This window comes from Ceratina calcarata, unplaced genomic scaffold (genome assembly GCF_001652005.2).
Source record: "Ceratina calcarata isolate Rehan_Ccalc_2016 unplaced genomic scaffold, ASM165200v1 scaffold185.2, whole genome shotgun sequence".
In the NCBI taxonomy this organism is placed as follows: Eukaryota; Metazoa; Arthropoda; class Insecta; order Hymenoptera; family Apidae; genus Ceratina; species Ceratina calcarata.
Genome location: NW_017139975.1, coordinates 531786 through 547131, shown reverse-complemented (window position 1 = coordinate 547131; position 15346 = coordinate 531786). Strand labels below are relative to the sequence as shown.

General features: G+C 41.0%; 1 protein-coding gene across 1 annotated transcript in view; it reads right to left on the bottom strand.

Moving 5' to 3' along the window:
- Nucleotides 1-15346, bottom strand: part of MESR6 (misexpression suppressor of ras 6) — a 517920-nt gene that overhangs the window by 91961 nt on the left and 410613 nt on the right. Inside the window, exon 6 of the mRNA XM_026811075.1 lies at nucleotides 2157-2272. Coding sequence (XP_026666876.1) covers nucleotides 2157-2272 — 116 coding nt within the window. The remainder of the gene's footprint in view (nucleotides 1-2156; nucleotides 2273-15346) is intronic.

Sequence of the window (15346 nt, the reverse complement as noted above, 5' to 3'; positions counted from 1 at the left end):
CTATTGACGCTAGCGCAAAATTTTTACATGGAAATTGTAGATCTCGTTGTCCTCTACAAGAAAGGTTGTATACAATTTTTCCGTATGTCCAACGGTTTGGGAGTTATTGGCCAAAAACGAATATTTGGAAGAAATTGAAGGGGTACCCCTTGGAAAAATCTCGGGAAAATCGAAAATTTTTTTTTGTTGTTTATTATTAGCAATGTTCTTCCGATGTCTGATTTCTTTTTAAAAAATGCGTTTCTAAAGTGCATAAACTTTTGGGATTGACTGTATAGCCAATACATCCTTAAGAGAAAATTCGAGGCCGAAAACGGAAGTGAAACGTGGCCGGCGCTAATTATCGATCATTATGCGCGCCGTGGGCGGGTAAGTGGGATTTATGTTCCTCCGGATAATCTCCGCAGGGCACACGGGGGGGAAAGAAATGAGCGAACGAGGGCGGCCGGACTTAATGCGCCGCGGGTTTCGTTTAATTGTTATTTACGCGAAACGATCACGCTATTCCCGGGATCGAGAGCCGGCATGTGAAACGGAAAACGGGAAAGGGAGATAAGAGGAAATGAATGATGCCAAAGGATTGATTTACTGTCCCGCTAATTCGCGACGATTATTGACTGTAAATGATATTGGTCCCGGTCACGCGTGCCCCGTAAATCTTATTTGTGATCTCACGTCAAGATCTGTTGTCATAAAAGAAATAGGAAATTAATATTGATAATTAGTGAAGATCGAATTAGATAAGGTCGCTCTAATTGTACACATTTGATTCCGTATAAGTTAATCATCACAGAAGTAGATACTTTTCATTAGGTTTACAAATTTTATAGAATGTTTTATTCAATCGTAAAAAGTAGATTATTTTATCTTCAAATATCTCTGCATCTATTAAATGCATCCACATAAATACTATAAAAAGAGCATTTCAAAATATAAAAATGGGTGCTACCAAGGAATTCTCTTTCCAGTGGAGATAAAAACAAACTATTGTGTGAACCTGGTAACATAGTTGAACGTGTCGAGGCGATAAAAGGTGGTGTTCGGTTGAAAGGAGAAGGCGAAGCAATCGTGTCGATTGAAGATTGATTAGGCGGTTGCATCGGGGTCCGAGATTTACCGTGCGATGCAGTTTCTTTGCCATGCCTCGCCTCTTTGTGCGACAGACCTTCTTTCTCTGGATCTTTGGCTTTTCCATCAATCTCTTTCTCCTCTTTCGATCACTGGTTCTCGCAGACGTATAAATAGGACAGTTCGCGATAGCAGTTCGGAAAATACTTTTCAAACGAAGAAGTCAAAACTGAATCCAAACGAAAACATAAAAGTTTTGCAAAATTCAATTGCATTTATAAATTGCAATTTCTCAATAATTTGAATTAAAATTGCAATGGACTTTCTCATCGGAATTCTCGCTATCAACTTAGAAATCTCTAATATAAAATAATAATAATATGTCTAATGAATATCTATATAATTATAAATATCTAATATAATAATTTTATAAAAGAGACACGTGGACGACGGTGAGGGGGAATGGGTCGGTCATTATTATTGCTCGTTTTGGCCAACGACGACGACGACGACCTCGTCTCCTCGAACGCGCGTATAAATCCCTTTATGGCCGTCGCGTCACGAATTCACTGCTTGTCGCCGATTTTATTGCCACTGGCTGTTGTCGCCGCAGCTTTTACGCCACGGCGGATAGCCGGGATATCGAAACTTCCGGCATTTCGCGCAACGGCTAAAATAAAAAGTGCAAGCTGCAGACGTTTCGCGCAGACGACGCGTGAAATCGTACCATCTGACGTTAATTTCTTCTTACTTAATAATGAAAATTATTTCGGTCATCCATTTCTATTACACTACTTAAATATACTTATATTATCTGCATGATTTCAAACATGAAGTTTCAATGGACAATATAAAGTCAAACTCGAAGAAAGTACAGAGAATCTGTTCTCCGGCTGATTTTATAAAACATCGAAGTGTCGATCAAACACGGAGGCGCTTGTAAAACGCAGTGAATCCGATTACAAAAGTGTTACGGGGGAGGGAACTCATTTTAATCTCGTTAACCGAGCCCCACATGATTTACGAGCACTCGATGGAAATCAGATAGTCGTAATAAAAGGTTGTTAGAAAAAATCGTGCAAACTCACCGCGCTGATCTCGCGCCCTCGTAACCCTGCAGGCTCCGGTGTTCGTCTAAGTAGCCGAATAGCTTTTCCAACTCGTTGAGCTGCTCGTTCCTCACGACGGTCGCCTCTTTCAGAATCTGTAACAGAAAGTACGTACCGATGACGCGATGAAACTATGAAATACAATTAAATTATACAATTCTTATAAAAAATGAGATTGTCGATAGGAAATCTTCATTTTTCGATGTCTGTCATTTATTGTAATTTATTCGACCAGGGATTCATTCTTTTTTTTTTAACTCTATCAACCGTGTTCCCGTTTCGTTTCCATCAGGTTCCGCGATCTTCACACAAATTGTACGTAAACCACGGAAAATAACGAATAGCTTCCTGTAAGAGTTCGCGTAAAGACAGCATAAATTTGCGACGCGTCGCCGACGATGGCGCACACGTTACGTGCAGTACACATATGCCGGGCATAAAAATGGTATCCATGATACCGGGGACGTGATTTACATAAATATAATACTTGGTTCCATTACGTCACTGCGACGACGCGCGACGTAAGGAATCTCTTCTCCTCTGTTCCCGCGACTAGTTCTCCGGAAGCCGCAAGGGCGTGGGTAACAAAAAGAACCGCGGAAAAACTGTATCGCGAACGATGGAAATAAATTCAAGGATTCACGCGTAACGCATGTCCTTCGCCTCTTTGATCGGTTCCCATCTTTCTCCCATCATGAGAATTTTCCTCGGTTTATTCAAACTCAATTCCAATAATTACGCATCACGTACGCAGAATGGTACTAAGAGGTGAACGAGATGTCCTGATAAGACGCTTTTTCGAGCCGCGGTTAATAATTGATATCTGTGTAATTCATGTCAGTCTTTAAGTAGGCGGGAAACAAGCTGCCTGAAATGACATAGTCTGATGAATTATCCGGCTGGTTATCTTCCATTGGATCTATCGATTTGCATAAAACGTAAATTATAATCTGACACGTGCTAAACGGCCGCTTCGTTGGCCGTAACCGAGAAACGCGATATGAATTTTTCATTGACACCCCGTGATCACCTTTTCCTTCATCCCTGATTGATAATTTCCTAAATTAATTCAAGCTGTTTAGCGTCATGATATGAATTAGATATCTGCTTATGTTCGTTTCTGTACTTAATCCTGTCCAACTGTAAAATAAGAGCGTGAAGAGTGTAACAGTTTACGGTGTCGCGATCACTTTCACGGACACCGGGGAATCAGTCGAGACTAGACCAGGTAAAGGGGTGGTCGACGAGGAGACGGTGGGACGCGGGAGGGTGGTAAGGAAAAAATACCGAAGGCAGCGTCCCTCGAAAATAAAATCGGTTTTCCGATAACTGGTTATTTGCTCGCACAAGTGGCTCGCTGACTGGGCGAGCACATCGGAAGCGGTTTTCGCGTGTAATATTATCGAGTTATCGGGCGGCGGAGAGGAGGGCATTGATCGGCTGCCGTAGCTACCGCAGAGGGTTGAAGGAGACGGGTAGCGGGGTAAGAGTGGCGGAGGAGACAGCCGGGAGGGTGGACGCGGGAGGAATAGAGAGTGAGAGGGTGGGTGGAGGAGAGTGGCTGGGCGAGCGTGCATTGCACGAGCACAATATATCCGCGTGATTACAATATGTCGGGGCTCGAGAGACCAATATCAACCTGAAGTCGGCTCAGCCAATGCTAATAATCCCTATTGTTGGTGCCTCCACTCGACTGCCTCTCGTGATCGGATACATCTTGTTTCGAAATTTCGAATTGCCTCGTTCTCTTCTACTCTCTAGTTTCTATCCCCCGCATGTCATGGCATTTTTTTGACGTTCCTTCTTCCTTTGGAAATTTATATCGAGGATACTTCCAAACTCGATTGATTACAAATCACAGAAATATTTATAAGTGAATTGATTATACTACGTCACAATCTTCTTAACCGTTGATTGCTTAACAATAAAACAAAAAGACTTTAAATCCTTTCCATCGATTTAATCTTTCGAACACTTCACATTCGCGTTCGCTCTTGTAAGAACGTTTAATAGAACAACAGTCGAACGAGAAATTACTATAATTCCTTCCATAATCGGATCAATAATCGGTCTAAAGGATTGCATTAGTGATCGGCAATTGAGTAATCTCTTAACGCGTGCCACACGTTAGGAGACGAACGTACCCTACCAGCAATGGCGACTAGATGAACGTTAGACAGAAAGAAAGAAATGAGACTTGTCCTCGACGCTGCGGCGTACAGTCCGCCTTTCACACGTCCCACACGAAACCCGGCGAAGCTCGGTCTCTTTCAAAACAATTACGCATTCTTCAGCCAGTTTTCCCACGTCGACATTACCGCAATATTCGTTTTGCCTACACCATTTCTTTCTTCAAAATTGATGCATGAGCTACATTATTGCAAATTATATGATTGAAGAATTTATAAGATGAAGAATGAATTGAAGTCATGCTATTAATAACAAAATACGGAAATCACTTTTAAATGTAAATTCTAAAGGCATTCTTAAAAGCTTATTATAAATTCAAAATCTTAACACATATAATTTTCTTAATTCAAATCAATCATCGACATTAAAAATTGGTGACCTCTTTGAAACTAAAATCATTCATCTGTTTAACTTCCGGGATTGACGAACGGCCGAAGAAGCTTGTTTCGATTAATTAACAACGATTAATTCGAACGACCGATAGGTCCCTTGAAAAGCTTGTAAAGGGTACTCAGGGATTTAATTGGAAACTCGTATCTTACCCTGGGAATATGCGTTGCTCGAACGGCTAATTTAAATTAAATGCATCTGCGCGCTCGGGTCTGTCCCTGATAACGATAGCCGAGCCGATCGCTTATCACAGGGAAACGCACGGCCTGATAAAGGCCAGGCTGCGGCGGCGTCGCGTCGGCTCGTTAATCAGCGCGAGAGCTGATCGCGACGAGAGCCGTGTTCAATTAGCTCGGCATTGGTTGGTACCTCGGCTACGATATTAATTAACATTAGTTACGGTGTAACCGAGGCCGGCTCGCTCGTCAGAAATTCGCCCAAGGGTTGAAAGTTTACCTGCCGGATACACGATACAAGATATACCAAGAATGGGCTCGAAGATAGCTCTGCGATAATTCATTCGTTTGATGAATTGAAACTAGAAATCAGTTTGTTCTTTTCGGACTGTGTGTACTACCAATATTTTAGCAATCATAACGTGTAGATATTTCATTTCTGTTCATAACTGTACACCGAGTGGTAACACACGTCTCGGCTGAATAAAATGAAAAAGAATACAGAGTAGATAATTTAACTTGTAAAGACAGAATTAAGTATGTAAGTCTGGTCATAAAAGCAAATGAAAACTCGTTTGATAAGATTATCTTGCTGTAATGCGTGATCTTTTCTGCTATTTATTATCTGGAAATTAATAGGGTTCGATTCAGGGGGAAGAAATTGACATTATTTCGTGTTTACTTTCACTAAGCGGTTATTTTCGCAACGACCGCGTGGGATGTAATTATTAAGTATACATTACGGTCGGTTGCACGACAAAAACAGCGGTCTCGGTGTGTCTGACAGTAAATATTCCGGAGTTAGCGGTAATTGTGGCTCGGGGAGGTATAATACCAGTGTTTACACCCGGCATGAAATAATTGTTACGACCGGCGCGGCGGTACGTATTTTTGCAGCGAGCAGTCTCCTCTTTTCGAGCTTGTAATTCAGGAAGGAAGGATGCCCATTGTCCCCCTCCTGCAATCCCCTTCTCCGTCAGAAATGTGTTCCGCAAATTGAGCCTCGTTATATCCTTATAGCGGTAATTTTTTAAGGAACATAAATTTAGCAAATTATTTCTCTCGATAAAAAAAAGACGAGCTGCGAACTACTTCGCATAAATTTAAGAACGTGTGGCCGAGACATTTATGTTTCAATAAGGAAGCAGTAGCTCTGTCATTTCTAAAAATATATTCTAGCCGCTACAAGTTCCGCTCTTTCCTTTCAGTCTTTTACACTATCAAGTTTTACTACCCAATATTACATTTAGAGCGGCTGGAAATAGCACATGAACGGATCAGTGATTTGAAAGTATCGATCTCGTTTTTCTTCCGGGGAAATGTGCGTATGTATGAAAGAATTTTCCTGAAGAGTCACCCTTATCGGGCGGTATGCATCCCGAGTCTGGCTGTTCCATTTCTCACGCGTCGTAATTAGGTCTCGATCGACGATCGAGAGCCAGTTAGCCCGGTGCATACCGGTTAGACATGGAAAACTACTGATCGGGTCAATAAAACTGCAACACGACGGACGATGCCGTAGCGCGGCGTGCCGCGTTTCCCTTTTGCCATTTCCCACGTGTTTTCCCCGGCTTTCCTTCACCCAGTGCCGCCGTAGGACGGAATTCCATTCGGTCTCTCCGGCCACGTTCGTTTATCCCACTCGCGATCGGCCTACACGCGCCTAGAATGCGTTGAAATAATATGATTATGCTAATGTAAGGTAAGGTAAGAGGTAAAAGGAAAGAGGAGGCCACGGATTCCATTGAATTTATCCGTTAAGGTGGCTCGGTTGGCAATAATTATCACCGGCCTACCATTCATCTTGAACCGACTCCAAAGACGTCGCGTAACTTTTTATTGTTACTGGTACACTACCGCGCAAAAGTTCCCGTAAATCTTTTGAGCCTTCGATTCTGATCCTGATTTAAGTCCAATACTTTTATTTTTTAAATGTTTCTCTCACTTCATCCTGTTATGACTGCAATGCTTTGATTTTACTATTTAAAAGGTACTATACATTATTAGAATTTTCTGACTAGTACAATATTTGATAGGCGATTGACAAATTTATGAGCGACGGTGTACCGTTTTTCCTCCCTTCCATCTTCACGCCGATAGGAATGTAATTTACGGGACAATTTGTGATATACCGGTCGGTACAACTCGGTCCGACACTCGAACAAGCTATTCTATTCAAAGCGAATGGGACGGACAGATCGGGATAAAGCTGTAAAGCTGTAACGGTGATTAATGCGAAAAATTCAGGCCGTACATATATGCATGCGGCGCGACCGGCCTTGAGGCACTCCTATTTTCCCTCCCTGGGAAAAACTGTATCGATCCCCGATGAAACTCTCTCCTTCGATTGGCTCTGAATGTCAGGGAAAAGGTGTCGGGACAGCATTCTTTTTTACAGTCACTTTTGTCTCTGAAAGTCGCAGTCGCTTGGACAATATTTCACTTTGATCAACTGCTGTCGATCAAATAAAATCGATCAATCAATATCTTGGGTCTTATTAGAACCCTTCTGTATTATATTTCAGCAGTCTTAACGTTGCCTTTTGTTGATGAAAAATTATTACGACATTAAGGAAAACAAAAATGCACCGTTCTAATTACAATTTCGTCTATACTTTCATCAGGACTTTGTTAGGAGGAAGAAAATTGCATGTTATGAACAAAATTAATTCCGTGTGAAAGTCATGATACTTGCGGTGTGATTGGTAAAAAATTGGGTAACGGAGAAAGTGTTGCTATAACGAGGATCCTGAAAATTGCGGGTGGATAAAGGTTAACCGCGTCGAGATCAGGGGCACGGTTAAAACGGAGAAAGGATCGTTACAGCTCATTAGCCTTATCGTCTGTTGATCGTTTAACCTCGCACCTTTCGGTCGGAGCATCTATCTGTCTATCGAGGGATATTGGAATTTTAATAGAGCGTCGTGGCTCCGCAATGAGGCTTCAGGATTGGTTTCTCATTAGACTACGACTGTTCATGCACTTAAATCGAACCATTCATTTTTATGAATAACAAATAATTTTATAAAAAGTTTTACCAATTATAAATGCATTCGCGATTATTATTTTAATTTTCACACAGTCGGTTCGTATATTCAAATATACTTTGCTGACTGGTTGAATAATTAATTTTATTCGTAATTCGAGAACGGTGTTTCTCGTATATGCTTTCGACTGAGACGTGCTGGGTGAGCGCAGGTGGCGAAGGTGTTAATTAATTCGCCTTTGTTCCGCCGCCTCTTAGCGGGTCCGATGGGATCGTTAGTCATCAAAAATTCAGTCGCACCTGCGAGACTGCCAACCTGCGATCGCGTTATTTATGCGCGATTACGCCTCGCGCGAGCTTGCACGCGCGTGCCCATGCAGCAAAAATGTTAAGGGACCGATTAATCTGTAAAATATTCTTGCATGATTAACTTTCTACTCGGCTGCGTCTTTATCTTAAATAACTAATTCGTAATTTGTGTCACATGATTGATGTTGACACGGAGTGCACATCAAGGACGAGAAAGAAAGTGAAGGTAAAGCTAACTGGCGCAATGAGCAAAAATCGAAGCGGCTCGATTTACAGAATTAGGGCAAATCGCGTTCGTTCCTTTTTCTCCCTCGCAGCGGATGAATAAAATTGAATGGGTAATGCAATGTTGCGCGTTTTTCGCAGGTGCAACGATACACCTGCGACACGCAATCAAATACTTTTTTCTCGCCCGGATAATTATTTCTTCAAAGCACGTGAAGACACGTAATTAATTTTACGAAATTAATTTTCTCCCGAGCGAAATTCATTTCGAGTTTTATTGTATTCGCGAATAAATAGTTCGTGAACGCGATTACACCGCAACGCAATTATACGGTAAAACCGGGTTAAGGCAATAAAATTTAGCTGGTAAAACGTGCTGGTATTTTCACTAGGCCAACCAATTAAAAGTGACCATTAAAACTGGCGTTAGTTTATTACACCACGAGTTTCGCTATCCTGTTATATTCAAGTACATCTTTCTAATTAATTTCCAATTAGCTCAAATATTTGCATCATTGACATTGATTCATACTTTATTAGGAAAATTTCCCACAATTTTCAATTGGATCGGCCGATTTAGATCAATTATAACGCGCTGTTCCAATTAATACTTTATAAATCATTCTGTGACGGGGAAACGATCGGGTTATACCGATTCGCTTCCGCTGGATCGTACGCACTCGGGTTTAAGTCGCGATTACACGGAGATTCTTTGCCCGTATGAATAATAACAGCCTGCGAGCTGGGCATAATTGCTACCCTCTGTGTGGAAATGGCCATTCTCGCCCGAGATAATCGCGACCGGTCGCACGATTAATAAACGATAAAGTCATTGAGACCCGCACTTCACCGCCCACCACTCACGGACTTCAATTTTACTCGGAACCGAAGTGAGAACGATAATTCAAACTACCGGGAAACCGTTCTATTTATTATGTCAATTGAAAAAGTGATTTCCAACACTTTCGATATTTCTCATATCTTCATACATTATATGCACGTTCAGTTCATAACATCTGCAATAACAGAAGATGTGACTTCTTTTTATGACGAAATCATGTAAATCGTTCTACAATAATTTTTTCTGTTAAATACGTAGTTTGAATAACGTCGTTAATCATTGTTCAGGCGAGCCTTGTTTTCCATTTTAATGAAAGATTTCTAATTATTTTATCCTTCTGCGAACGAGAAACTGCGGTAAAAAATTGCTGCATTAAATCCGAGTAGATATTTTCAATCGAGACACTCGTTATCGTATTTTCTTCTCAATTTATACGTATGTTTAATTCATCTAGCTCGTACTCCTTTGGTGACCTCTATAAATCTTGTGTTCAACGAGAATCGATTATAGAAATCGTTAGTCGATCCTATCTATCGTGGTACGATCTAAATCAGCCTGTTAAGTATTGTCACATTTTTGTCAACTCACCTTTAGATCGAGGAATATGCTAATTAAAATATAAATTACATATGACGATTAACCGGATCGTTATCAGGTATCTTTCATCGGTACCACTTGTAAAATCACAATTACCAGTGATTTATTATTAACGCCATCCGGAAATGGAACATTGCCCATTGGCCGGGCTCGGCATTCCTCGTTGCCATTAACTCGGCAACAAAACGTTAGCATAATCATTGGCCAAAAAAGAGTTACGCGTTTACTCGCATACGTTATAATCACACGGAGCGCGGCGCAAAGCGGTCCGAGCATTAAGCTTTCCTCGCGATCTCTTATTCAACCGGGTTCCCCTGAGAAAAAGCCACCAGAACAGAACAGAGCAACTGACGCAACCAACGAGCTGAGCCATTCATCACGAGCGACCGTGTCGACACGAGGAGCGTTGCGAATCCTAAAGCACGCAACGCTACGCCGTGCGTCTCTCGAAATCACGCAATTAGCAGCTCTATTAGTAACGAAGACCGATTTTACTCTACTGGAGAAGTGATCGATCGGCCGTCCTCGTTAACAAGTAGATCTTCATGCAAAATAAAAGATTTACGATGCCGATTTAAAAAAAAATTTCATTCAGCTTGAAATATTATGCTTCTAAAATAGTGATTAAATTAGGCGATTTAACTGTCCGATTCGATAGTGAAAAAAATGGGCTTCGCTTTGAAATACAGAATCCCTTTGATAACGATTATATTATTTCCGCTCTTGCGTAAGATGAAACGAATGCTCCTTAACCTTGATCCGTCAGATAATTTGCACCATTGCTCTTTCAATGTCAACCTGGACACGGTACAACTCCAAGAAACTGGAGGAAACGTTTCTCGAAGAAGGTAATTGGTCGTATCCACCGACTGATTTATTCGCGGTCAACGAAAAGCGAAAAAGAGACTAAAGAACAAAAAACGTAATTGGACCACGTGAACGTGTGTGCGTATTTTATGAACGACGTGGTCGTGATAGGGTAATTGCGAGATTAATGCGTTATACACAAAGTGGATTTTTCGTTCGCGCGCTGCTCGCGTGACCAGCGATAACGATCGGTCGATATCGATACGCCGACGATTTTTCGCGTTTCGCGCGGGTCGAGAATGTCGTGCAAAATCCGGTTAATCGTCTACGACCACTGCCGTGAAATCTGCGAGCTTTGGTCGTTTCATTCGCACGGAGAGAGTGGAAAAAACGAAATTAATCGCGTAGACGTGGGTCCGAAATAACAGGATATGCATTATTGGAATTTTTAATAAAGATGATTCAAACCTTGAAAGAAATTTAAATTGGAATTCCGACTATTTCTGTTTTGCATTTAATTAATGCAATTAGAGACTATTAATAGAATCAGAGGTATACTGATTTATGCTAATGTCATATTTCTAGAATCTGGTCGTTACTTTAAACCTTGACGCCAGCTGTGGAAAGATTTAATCTACTGGAAAAAGTGAATAAAAACCTGTGAGCACTTTCTAAATTTAAGTTTCTAACAATCAGATTTGCAATCTCTTCAAGGAACGGTATCTTTCCGTAAACCTGGTAAACGCTAGTTAAATGGTAAATTTATTCATTTCCGCGGATCCGGCGGGGCGTATCGATAGTAGAGTCCGCGCTTACGATTTATAGCCGGACTGTATCGAAAACAGGTGGTTGCCTAATTAATTCCACGCGAGCCCGCTTGTTGGTCTTGCACGAGGCGAGCGTGCGAAGATAAAAGACGACGGCGGCTGGAAGGGTGAGAACAGAAGAGGTATCGTTGTCTCTTGGGATTATTCAATCCGGGACGAATTATCGGTATCTGCGCGGTGTATCAGCGCCGAGCAAATTCGAGCGATACATGTGGGCAAGCGGATATTTTAAGTATGGCCACGGTCTACTGGGTGCTCTGCGAAACAAACGTGTTCTAATCCTGTCATCTATACTTGAGGCGCCAGATTGGCAAAACTTCAAACAGCTTATTCTTTTATTATACAATAAATCAATTCTAGATTTGATTACAAAATGCTCTTCGCTTCGACAGAAATACAAATTTTAATACAGATTTAAGATTGTCAGAGAAAGGAGTTGTGCTGAAAATTCTTGTTTACTGTTCTAATGTATTAACTACATGCATTCTTTAATGCTCTTACTGTACGCACGATTCTAAATGGATGATTTATCTCCACCTATTGATTGTCCATTATATATTTGAGAAGGGACAAACCTGGACAAACTAGCTGTAGAAAATGTTTTGCACGAAGCAGCATTCTGATCGTGCTGGGAAGTTTTTCTTTCCGTGGGACACCTTGTAAGGAGGAACAGGTTTGTTTCGTGGCAGGCCCCGAAGAGATCGGCCCGTTATCTCTCGGTGCAAGGTATTTCCTGCGCGTAGGTACAACGATCGTGTGGCAGATAACGCGATAGAACGTGACATTGCTGTATGTCGCAAGGGACACGAGCGAATTTTCATTCGACTGGGACTCGTGACTTCGTTCAAGGCTCGAATATGATTAATAGCAGTAGTACTAATAATAATGGTGCAGCTTGTACATAAACGTAAAGTGCATTTGAGAACATATTTTCGGAGGTAGTAGGATATTGCAATAGTCGGACTGTAGATGTTTATGCAAACACGTGGTTTTGTTGAACGTTTCACATTTCGAGTCGGCTCAAAAGTGACGTGCATATTATTATATGGTTATTAAAGGGTAAAAGAAATTCCTGTCTATATTTAATTTTCTAGTTTGAATAGAAATCTGCAGTCTAATGATAAATTTCTACTGGAAAAAGTGAATAAAAACCTGTGAGCACTTTCTAAATTTAAGTTTCTAACAATCAGATTTGCAATCTCTTCAAGGAACGGTATCTTTCCGTAAACCTGGTAAACGCTAGTTAAATGGTAAATTTATTCATTTCCGCGGATCCGGCGGGGCGTATCGATAGTAGAGTCCGCGCTTACGATTTATAGCCGGACTGTATCGAAAACAGGTGGTTGCCTAATTAATTCCACGCGAGCCCGCTTGTTGGTCTTGCACGAGGCGAGCGTGCGAAGATAAAAGACGACGGCGGCTGGAAGGGTGAGAACAGAAGAGGTATCGTTGTCTCTTGGGATTATTCAATCCGGGACGAATTATCGGTATCTGCGCGGTGTATCAGCGCCGAGCAAATTCGAGCGATACATGTGGGCAAGCGGATATTTTAAGTATGGCCACGGTCTACTGGGTGCTCTGCGAAACAAACGTGTTCTAATCCTGTCATCTATACTTGAGGCGCCAGATTGGCAAAACTTCAAACAGCTTATTCTTTTATTATACAATAAATCAATTCTAGATTTGATTACAAAATGCTCTTCGCTTCGACAGAAATACAAATTTTAATACAGATTTAAGATTGTCAGAGAAAGGAGTTGTGCTGAAAATTCTTGTTTACTGTTCTAATGTATTAACTACATGCATTCTTTAATGCTCTTACTGTACGCACGATTCTAAATGGATGATTTATCTCCACCTATTGATTGTCCATTATATATTTGAGAAGGGACAAACCTGGACAAACTAGCTGTAGAAAATGTTTTGCACGAAGCAGCATTCTGATCGTGCTGGGAAGTTTTTCTTTCCGTGGGACACCTTGTAAGGAGGAACAGGTTTGTTTCGTGGCAGGCCCCGAAGAGATCGGCCCGTTATCTCTCGGTGCAAGGTATTTCCTGCGCGTAGGTACAACGATCGTGTGGCAGATAACGCGATAGAACGTGACATTGCTGTATGTCGCAAGGGACACGAGCGAATTTTCATTCGACTGGGACTCGTGACTTCGTTCAAGGCTCGAATATGATTAATAGCAGTAGTACTAATAATAATGGTGCAGCTTGTACATAAACGTAAAGTGCATTTGAGAACATATTTTCGGAGGTAGTAGGATATTGCAATAGTCGGACTGTAGATGTTTATGCAAACACGTGGTTTTGTTGAACGTTTCACATTTCGAGTCGGCTCAAAAGTGACGTGCATATTATTATATGGTTATTAAAGGGTAAAAGAAATTCCTGTCTATATTTAATTTTCTAGTTTGAATAGAAATCTGCAGTCTAATGATAAATTATAATAATTATCTTGGATTTAATGAAATTGCGAGATGAATAAATTCTCCATTAGCATTTTGTAGTTAATACTTAGAATTAATAGTGGCAGGTAATTTTTAAACTCACGTAATCGAAAAGCCGGAGTGGCAACTTGGTCTTCGTGCGACGACTTCATTAATCAAGTCATTAGGTAACTATCAAGAGCATCGAATGGCTGATAACCAATTCATCTTCGTTCATTAGATTTTTATAGAAAAACAGTGTCGCTAGGTTCATTAATTAACCCCTTACAGAAAAGAGAGTGTCAATCAATTGTCTGACTGTTAAATCGAATGACAAATGAAATTCTATTCGCTCCTGCTTAAATAGAATCAAGATTCATTTTTAAGAAAACACAGAAATCATTTTTAAGGGAATGAGACAACCAGCAGCGATAGAGGTAATTAGATTTCTACAAAAAAATAATGTCGTTCGGTTCATTAATTAACTATTACAAGATAGGTTTCACAAAATCTCAAAAAAATTAAATTTTGTTTTAAATAAAACTTGTAGGTACTGTTATTAGCTGCAGAAAAGGTCGTATACAATTTTCTTTTATTTCGAATATTTCAGAAGTAATCGATTAATTATTTCATTCACCATCAATTATTCCTTAACGAGTGGAATTAGAAGGAAATTGCGTACGACTTTTTGTGTATCTAACCATTACAGCTACAAGAGTGACAATCAATTGATTGAAAGCTAAACCAAATGACAAATGAAGCTCTGCTAGTTAAATAGAATCAGAACTGATTTTTAAGGGAACATAGTAATCATTTTTAGGGGACTGTGTGACAGCCGGCGGCGATAGAGACGGGAATGCGTCGAAGCGGGTGTGCCACGAATGGCTGGCATAGCTACGGGTTTGCAGAAATCGTAGATCAACGCTCGATTAGTCGCGGAGACACGATCCATACCTCGGGCGATATTAATCGTAGGCACGCCTCGCGTTTCATCATATGGGGAATACGGGTGAAAAGCCACCGGTTAGATTGTTGCAAGAGTCTCGAGAAAGAAAACCCGTGACACCCGTGGTAGATAATTGCGTGCGAGGCGACGCGACGCGACGCGACGCGTCGATCGATGATATTGCCTGAGGAAATTACAGACAATCGAGCATTGTCTGGCTTGTTATCGTCCATCGTGCCACTAATTAGCGTTTACTGTAATCAATGATTTTGTATTTAACCTTTCGACTTCTTACCGTGCGAACACGCGAGTCGTTTTACGAAAGTACTGTTTCTCAAATCTGAATAGCTAAAACGCTATTACAAAGTCTAAAAATTGATAAGAAGGAGAAGGTTTAAGTATTTAAAGCCTCGAGAATAGTTGCGACAAACTGGGTTTTAAGAA